This window comes from Centruroides sculpturatus, unplaced genomic scaffold, assembly GCF_000671375.1.
Source record: "Centruroides sculpturatus isolate CEXI.00-Female unplaced genomic scaffold, Cexi_2.0 scaffold479, whole genome shotgun sequence".
NCBI lineage: Eukaryota > Metazoa > Arthropoda > Arachnida > Scorpiones > Buthidae > Centruroides > Centruroides sculpturatus.
Genome location: NW_019384896.1, coordinates 362,652 through 372,782, shown reverse-complemented (window position 1 = coordinate 372,782; position 10,131 = coordinate 362,652). Strand labels below are relative to the sequence as shown.

The following is a 10,131-nucleotide window of genomic DNA, read 5'->3' as shown; positions in this document are numbered from 1 at the left end:
GGGCTACTCAAATATTTTACGTTTTTGATACTAAATTAACTTCTGAAGTATAATTTTTTATTGTTTTTATATTTTTCAATATATTTATTTTGTTTAGAAAATAAAATAAATAATTTTTAACTATACAATAGTCTTCGTTAGGCTTAACATCGACGAAAATTCAATGTAAAGCGACACGCAATGGAGAAAAATTTCAACATGGGATAAATTAATATATTTTTCAGCACATAATCGGTTATCCGAAATATCGATTTTCCGAACAACCTCAGTCCCCAATTGATTCGAATAAACGACGCTCTATTGTATTTGGTAAAGTCGTTCCGTATATCAAAGCTGATATGCAGAACAGTATGAAAGTATGGGGAAAAGACAAAGCCTTATAGTACCTCCAGCATTCTTTTACTTAGTCGTCATGCATTTTTTTCATGCCTGGCCAAAGCATTAAATTTGTTCTATTAGTCGTGTATTTAATATGTAAAGACAGAATAATTTTTTATCTACAATTATTACTACATACTTGATTTGCTAATACATTTAATTAATGATGCAATTTCTGATCTTAATAAATTAATTAATAATGAAACACTTCATGTTGTTTGTTTGTCAAGTTATGACAATGCATCACTTGGGCAATCTGTTTTTGGATACTTTACATGAAGTGTTCATGAAGAAAACTAACTCCTGTTCAGACGTTAAGGACATGGAGAAAATGAGGAAAACTCCAAGTGGTCAATCCGTCTTGATGAGGTGCGAAACCATGACCAAACTCCCAGTATTCAGTGAACGGAACTGCTTGGCCGACATTTCTTGTACAGTGCATTCTTACCATGGGCTATGAAAATTATTTTCCTTGATGTTGTTGGCATTAAACTTATGTTACATCTATAAATATTTTTTGCTATAATGTTATAGGCAAGTAATACGTATAACTTTTGTTAATTTATTATCCCTGAAAATAACTGGTAAATCCAGTTTTAAAAAATAAACCTTAGCAAAAACATCTAAATAAAGAAAACTCTTGAAATAAGAATACTGGAAGCAGATTCGACAGTAAAACTCACATGTGAAGAAAGTTCATACATCACAGACTAAAACTACAAGATGTTTTGGATGAAGCAATGTACTGTACCCTGATAATGAATCAGTAAAGCAAGCATCGTCAAGAGAGCGTATCGAACTTTTACCGGTTTAGAATTACGTTAAATAATTTAATAGTGTACATACATATTTAGAGCAAATAATTCGGTATTGAATTATATAGTGTCACTTCCTTAGTATCATATATTTTAAATAATATTTATAATGATAAATGTGAGACTTGAAAGGCCCTGGATCTAATTTAATAATTTTTATTAATAATGTTAAAATATCGGCACAAAATATTACTTCATTTTTGTGAAAAACTAGCGGTTTGGACGTGGGAAAAAATAGATAACAGATGTTACTTCCTTAAAGGGAAGTCCATACATCCTCTGTTTTTCCCTTATCCGTTAAAAATCTCACTCAAATGGGAACTATCTACCCCTCTTTGATTCCCTTTTTCATCCGTTCACATGAACGAATTTCAAGCAGATGATTGGTCGAAAATCTTGAGATATAAGGGAAATCAGTCCGAATTCGAGGAGTTCAGCGACAGATCTGGAAGCGTCCAAACACCACACAGTTTTCCTCCTGATGACCAACGCCCTTAGACGAGTCACTTAGAATAAGTCTAGAGTCTGCACGCAGAAATTATACTTTGATTTTGTGCACATAGTGATCTCCCATACGAAGAAGTAAATGAACTTGCATACAGAGAAGAAGACGAACGACAACTANTTTGAAGAAAGTTATAATTAATAATAAACGATATTTCTTTTTTACATTTCAAGTTATTTTAAAAGTGTTATCGGCCAGCTTATTATTTGTAGTTGTCATTTCATCGTGCAGATACGATTTTTATACAAGTAGAAAACTATTCTTCGTATGTTAAAGTACTTTAGTAATAATTATATTTTATCAGTGATCATATTTTGTAATTTCTACGGAAGGAAGTGTAAAGACTACAACAGAAACTCATTCTGGGAACACTTTTGTTTTTTCTGTACAATTTTTATCAATATAATCTATACTAATATTATAAAGAGGTAATGTTTGTATGTAAGTTGGGATGTAGTGGGTAATCTCCAAAACTACTCATCCGATTTCAAAAATTCTTTCACTAATATTTAGAATGGAACTTCAGGGTGGACATAGGATGTATATTATTCCGGTAAACATTCATATAAATTAAAAGATATAATCTAGGTTAAGGCTTTTATGTCCAACAGATGGCGCTACAAGTATGACATCCTAAGTTTGCTTTTCTGTCAGGCATCATGCTTTTCTATGAAAATGAACTAAAGCATCTCATCTTCTATCTATCTATATAAATAAAAATGTAATGTTCGTTTGTTCCTACAGATTCCTTTGAAATTTTGACACAACGCTGCATTCGAATACGCACATGTTTTTGTATAATATACATGTTGAAATTCAACCCCACTGAAGGGAGATGGTTAGGATTAAGGCTTACCGTAAAGAACTCTGCTTCTGTTTATACTATTTCAGATTTCAGATGCAGGTGATTGCGTTTTTGATTGCGTTTTAATAGGGTACGTCAACAGAATGTACACTAAGAAGAAATTTTTTGAAAAATTCCCCCAGGGGGAAGTGTTATACATTTATAATAGATACATTTTGAGCCACAACAACGCGTGGCGGGGTCTGCTAGTTATCAATATAATTATGTTTAATGATAGCAATAACAATAGATATATTCACCTTCGAAGAGTCTAAAAACTCTCAACAAAGTAAAAAAATAGTGAAATTTCAAAATTTTCTTCCTTGGCTAACTGTTGTGAAGTAGTCGCTGGACTACGGCTCAACTACGGATGACGCATATCCGGAATCTGGCAAGAAGTGGCAAAACTGGCTGTATGAGGTAACCTTATATTTTAGAACCTTCGGCTGGAAGGGCTATTGTTCAAGTAGGAGGTCACGCTGAATCCAAGACCGTTTTCCGAATAATGGGAGTTCATGCCAGGATAATTAAACTAAAACTTTAATATTAAAGATAAAGCAGAAATACAAGCGTAAGATACAATTATAGATATAAGTTCCTAAGCTAGAGGTCAATGACCTAGACTATATGCGAACGCCAGCGAAACCGAGAAAGAGAGTTTATATTCATCGGGAACATTATCGTACCTCCTTAAGAGTACTGTCTGTCGTTCGACTGTGAATTATCCGTGGAGGACTGGAGAAGTAACTTTGCACAGAGCACTAAAAAATATCAATGTAATCCTTTGGGGCTATGATTATGCACGAACAGAGACTATCATGGCTTCTAAAGATGTCTGCCCCGACTAATGGGTGCCTGGAGGTTATATCCCTATCCGGTATGATAATTCAGTCAAGTGATCGTTTGTTTGCAACGATGACACATGTCAAAGGTGTCATTGCTGGACGATTAAAGTTAAACAAAATTGACTTAAAGGTATTTTATTTCCTCGAATTGTGTTTAGATTTTTATTGTAGTCTTAGTTAAGTGTCATCTTTCTCACATTTTAACAGTTGGTTTTTTTTAACATATTTTCGATATTTTCGCGGGTCGATGCGAGAGAAAAACTCAGTTAAGTCAACACTCGACATTACTCCGCTTTTAACTATTCGAAAAGAGATAAGAATAAAGATGAGTTTCTAAAAAGCTCCTTTCCATTAAAAATTATAGAAAAATAGCCCCTGGATTTCACAAATAACTCTTACAAATTAGAGTAAAATTTAATCTACAGTTATGTACCCAGTATATTGTATATTCAAGAAAAATAAATGTTATATGACCTTGATTTATGGCATACATGTATTCGAAACATTTATAAGGTTTTACATTGTTCTAAACAAGTATAGTCATGCTTTGTAAGAGGAAAACACTCTAGCTAAATAATTAAAAATAATGCAGCAACATGCTCAGATTTGAAATATAAAGCGATGTCTGCCACATTCAGAACAGGCAGTTGAAGACACACAGGAAACTACACAGGAACTAATAGGACTTAAGCGCTGGACTCCCAAAGTGACATAACCCACAAAAATTAAATTATTATCATAAAGTTTTAATACTTTTTCTTTACTAATGAGCCCTTATTCTATATTAAAATCAGTTAATAGGTTAGGTTTGATTAGGTTTGGTAAAAATGGTAAAAATGTTAACAATAAGTCTCCCATTAGATTTCAATAAGCCCTAGATCTTGGAAAACCAATATCTGTTCCCGAGAACACGTATAAATTATTTAAATTATTTGTAGTAACCTGCATTCAGCTATTTTCAATAATGTAGCATAGGTTTTTGTAATTTTCAAATGAATGCTCTTCTATAAAGTGTACAGTAAGTGCAGCAAATTCAATATGTTAATATTTAATTTTATGATTTCTGAAATGCTTATACAGTAATAACATTTTAATGTTNTCACTTAATTGAGCTCTCTGCTTTATTCTTTGACATTAGAAAAGTTAATGGAAGAAAAACATAAATTATTAGCCTGCAATCTGGAAAACCAGAAATTGCACTTATGCAAGCAAGCATAAATTTTCATACTTCTGTGTTCCAGGAATGAATTCAATAGTTGTATTTTTCATAATTGCGTAATGAGTGTAAAATATTTAAAACATACGTCTTGACAGAGTAAAAAGTAGAAACACAGATTATGGAAATATGTGAATTTCTAACATGCAAAACGATGTATAAACGTTATGCGAATAAATTAAAGAAAAAGCGTAATATTTAGTGCTTAGAAAATAAATTTATGTAGAATTATCTTTCAATGTTAGTTATATGTGTATTGTTTAATTTCATGTTTTTATATAATTATATGCTTATATTTAAATTGTAATATAATATTTGTAGATCAGAAGCTGCTAGTTTGGGAGACAAAAGATTGAACTTATTAAATGAGATGATTACTGCTATGAGATTAATTAAAATGTACACTTGGGAATTGGCATATACCAAATTAATAGAAAAAATCAGAATGTAAGTGCAATGAAATAAAGTAAACACCTGTGTAAACTGATAAAACTTTATAAAACAAAAACCTGTAAGCAATAAGATTTTCAGACAACCATATTTCTATGTATTCATAAAAACATGTTCGAAACTTAAACCTGCGAAATTAACACAAAATATATTCAAAATTTGACTGGCCAGTTTACACTGGTTTTACTCTGTATTCTAAAACTAATTTGTTTTTCATTGAACAAATACATTGAATCTCTACAGTTTGTATTAATGAACTATTTTTATCTTTGCAGAAAAGAAATGAAAAAAGTTGAATTGTTTTTGTATACAAGAGGAATATCAGTAATACTTGCATATCCTGTATCGAAATTATTTATTTCATTGACATTTCTTGCATTCTTTTTGAATGGAGGACAATTAAATGCTGAAATTGTGTTTGTCACTATGAGTTTTTCAGTGTTTATATTTACCAGCACTTTTAATTTATTTTCTCAAGCAATGAATTTAGTTGCAGAAATTTTGGTTTCATTGAAGCGAATTCAGGTAATAAACTGTTTTAAACACTAAAGAAATGAACGATAGTTTGCGAAAATTATTAATATAAGAGTTATATTTTGATGTTTTATTACTAGAATATTAATTTAAAAGTATTTAAGTATGTTAATATCTAATTTAAAAATTATAATTTTTATTATATTATATAATTATCGAAATATTAAAATTAGGAAAGTGCATTTCTTTCAAGAATTTTTATGTTTTAATACTTTAATTCTGAATGTTAAAATAAAAGAAAATGTTATTTTATGCAGTCTAGCCTATAGCTTCTTTATAACTATTGTATTATTGTATAAATTGTACAACTGTACTATAAGTTTATGTAAATACAAGATATACAAAAAGAATATTTATCTATATGTTTATATTCAATATATATTAACACACATATTATTGTATGTGTTAATATATGTATGTATGTAATAAGTAAGGATAATTAATTTAATATGTAGATAGCGTTAACAATAACGCTATGATTATGTACTGCATAACGTTAAAATGTGTTAACTTTGTACATAAATGAGATATTTGTAAATATAACATATAATCTTTCTCTAATTTTTTCAATTATGAACTTAGTCGTTCAAAGCTATATTAATAATTGCCATATAAAGTACTTTTTAATGAAAAATTACAATACATTATTATCATTAAGCTATTTATCTCATAAAATTAATAAATTTAAAAAGCATAATTCGACTGTTTTCTTTAAAATACACGCAAAGAAAGTCAGTTATTCCAAGTGGAATCCATCCATTTAAATAACTTCGACATTGAAATGCATTCAAGAAAATTACAAGAAAGACCGAAATCACCTTTATTTAAAATCAGAATTTAAAAAACTAATATCAAAAGCATATTCTTTTAGATCGAAATTTATTTCCAACTTTAGATGAAAACATATTTTTTTTCTACTTGACTTTTTGACTACGAACATCGAGGAAGAAGCTATTAAACGAATAAAACCAGAAAGATATAGCCCCCAACCTGCTTGTCTTACTTCGTAGTAAAGTTCCTCGGGGAGTTTTGATACTTATCTCACAACACGTTTTGGAATATATGCTTCTACTCACTGCATCATATGTAGTGAAATAGTGACGATGGTATAGTAAATTGAAATTATGTTGAATAGCAAAAACTGAAACTACCAGTATTCAGTGATTTTATAACTGAAGATTGGTAGTTGATTTTGAGTTTACTCTTCATCAAAGTCTGTCCACATGAAGCTTTCTGGATTTTATTCATTATTGTAACAGTGCAATAAGGGCTAGTTTTTCATAAAAAATCCTCCAAGTAGGACACCCCTATCAGTAAATTTGACAAGCATCACGTTTCTATATACGAACTCAATTTAAATAAAAACAGAGACGGCATTTAAACGTGAAAAACGTTTTATCCTTAATAACGCAAATTGAGATTCCAGTTGCAGACACTATCGCTCTCTCCTAGGATGGTCATCACATATCATTAAAAACTAAAAACGAGTTGAAAAGTTTCCAGGAATTAGAATCTGTCTTTTGTTAGTTTTTGCTGGAATTACCTTAAGATAGAATTGAATATATTAGATGTTCAAAAATTGTCGAGATTTTTATCAATTTTTGGAAACCGTGTTTAATAGTAGTAAATAATATAATTAGTGGCATACAAAAGAGAATAAGTGAGGTCAAAATTCTTGTTTAAAAAGTTTCTTAATAGTTGTATTAATTTATAACAGGTGTACTAAATTTTTGCAGAAGTCTGATTAAAATAGATTTTATAAATACAGTAGAGCGTAGATTATCCGAAACGTAAGTTATCCAAAAAGTAAATTATCCGAAAGAATTCCAGTCGGTAAATTTAAATTTTCGCCAGTGCTGTGGCTATGCAATCTTTGGCTATGTCTTGGGCTANTATTTTCATTTATGAAAAGTTTTATTTATATCAAAAAGAAAATTACTAAGTTATTTTTCATTGTAACCCACATTTTATACATTTTTCTGTTAAAATATAAACATTTTACAACTATAAAATAATAAATTTAAGTTCGATATTGGAGTATATTGTTTGATATATCTTAGTAGGAATCGGTCAAAAAGAAAAAAATCATTTATTTTAACTTCAAACAAAGGTTAAAGGACGCGAATGTAATAGTAGTACATGCTTAAGGGAGCGCCGTTGTTACATACATCAATTTATAAAAATGGAGATGGAGCTCACTTGGACTACTAATGTAACTTGTAACGTCGGAAAAGTTACTTATAGTGAAACATTGCTGTCACGACATGCAATATTAAGTCATTTTTAAAACCTCATTACACGAAATGTTCAGTAAAATATTGAAAATATAGATATTGCTCTATAAATACATGAAATACAGCATTCAAAACGATTAAAAAGTAAAGAAATAATTATCTTCTAGTTTTATTTTTTTCAAATATGCAAATAAAATAAATTTTAGTAATAAAAAAATAGAGATTTAAGGCATTTACTACGCGTGATGCTCATGATAAAGAGAGAAAGTTGAAGTGATCAAAAGCAGAAAAATTTTGTTCATAAGAGAAAATGGATTTTGTGAGTGCTATCCGATAAGGTTTACTATTTGAAATAATGCTTATGCTAAAGAGTTTTTGTAATATATGAGGTTTAGACAAATCGCTTTGTATGTTATTAGAATAGTGCTTCTTTTTCTACATTCAAAAATTCTGTTATGATGCGAAACACTTTATGTTCCTGTAAAGATTGTGTGAAGCATGGAAACGATCCTTATTTTGCTTCAGATTGTCATTTTTAATACAAGCCAAATATATTATTATGCAGAAAACATGTACTGCACATTGTTATTCAACAATTTTTGAAAAACAAAAAATGAGTACTATATTTTTTAAATCAATATTTTACAAATTTTTATGAAAGTATATACGAATTTTAACAGAATAATAAAACTAAATATTATAATTTCATTTTACACTGTTTCTCTTAATGAATTTTACAGAAATCTTTAAAAGCTGAAATAGCATATAGCAGATTCTTAAACAGATAAGCCATAACTTTCAAGAACTCATCTAACACATTATGAATTTATTAATGACTGGCGGTAAATATAGCAAAAGGTAATCAAAAATGAGTCGAAAAGGTTTGTTTGATGAAGTGCAGTAGCTATTCGTAATTAGATGACAATGGTTGTGATTAAAGACAACGTCTATACATCAACTAATCCCATACGACATGGACACGATAGTTACTAGTTTTATTCAGAGAATGCATATTGAATTATAAATAGATGGAAGTTCATTGCACACTGTAGTAAGAGTTATGAGTGAGGAGGTCACGCCATAAAATGTCTAGTGGGAATACTGTTATAATGACGTATCTACTACAGTTTTCTTTTTAACGTTGACTAATCGTATTTAGATATTACTATTACTCAAAGCGTAATTACTCATTCTCCAAATGTATTGATTATTATAAACTCATCAATTTTTAAAATACCTTTATGCAGCTCCATAAAAGATACTTTTTAAAAATTAAATGTCATTTCAACTATCAAAACAAAATTAAATACGGGTAGAAAAGCCTCTTTTTATTACTTTTCCTAAATCTCTACCGCTCTACAATAATGAGGTGCTACATTAAATAAATATTGTAGTAACAGTATAAAATATTTCATTCGGTAAAATAATCAGAATGGAATTTTCAAAAGTTAAAGCTTCTTCTTCTTTTTTTTAATCTAAAACAGTCGGTGAACTTCAAATTAAATTGGGTTGTAATAAAGTTTGTTTTGTTACTCTAACAATTTAAAATGTTTTTCTCTTGACTTGACTTAATTCCGAGATCTTCGATTGCTTTAAATTGAAAATATGACATTTTTCTTTCATAAAGTAAAAACTAAGAGTTTATTACCTATTTTGTAGCTTAAAAAATTATATTTTTTTTTCTTTACTCGATGAATATAAATTTCACTGAATATAAATTTGTTTTGCATAAATGTTTAATAATATCTCTAAAGGAGTTACGCACGTTTCAACGTTTTAAATATAATATTTACTCGAATTTAAAATAATTTGTAATATATTTCGAAAATTGCTTTTATTCTATAATTGAATTTAAAATATATTCAATGATTAAATGTCCAATATATTTAACAAACTAATTCGAATTTGAAGTAATATAAGCATTTTATAATAAAAAAAATGATCGATTGCTAATAATTTTATTAATTAACATACAAATTGAATAAACATTGAAATTCAATATCAAAATGCCATACTTTATGTATGAAAACTATTTATGTATCTTTTTATTATATTAGATCTATCTAAAAATATCTAATATAGTAGAAATATCTTCAGATGAATAGTTAGTTTTTGCAAATGTGAATAATGAAATATATATTTATTTAATTTATAACATAAGATTTCTAATAAACCTTTAAGTTTTTGGAATATTTTGATATAAACAGACTTTGCGACAAATAACAACCATAAAAACTACAAGAGCAACAAATGACAAATATCACAAAAGTTGTGTATATCTCAAGGAATAAAGCGGATCTATAAAGCATT

General features: G+C 28.8%; 1 protein-coding gene across 1 annotated transcript in view; it reads left to right on the top strand.

Moving 5' to 3' along the window:
- LOC111631379 (multidrug resistance-associated protein 4-like) overlaps nt 1-9,926 on the top strand; it is a 44,890-nt gene extending 34,964 nt beyond the window's left edge. Inside the window, exons 7-9 of the mRNA XM_023375607.1 lie at nt 4,925-5,050; nt 5,329-5,578; nt 9,879-9,926. Coding sequence (XP_023231375.1) covers nt 4,925-5,050; nt 5,329-5,578; nt 9,879-9,926 — 424 coding nt within the window. The remainder of the gene's footprint in view (nt 1-4,924; nt 5,051-5,328; nt 5,579-9,878) is intronic.
- The last annotated feature ends 205 nt before the right edge of the window (nt 9,927-10,131 follow it).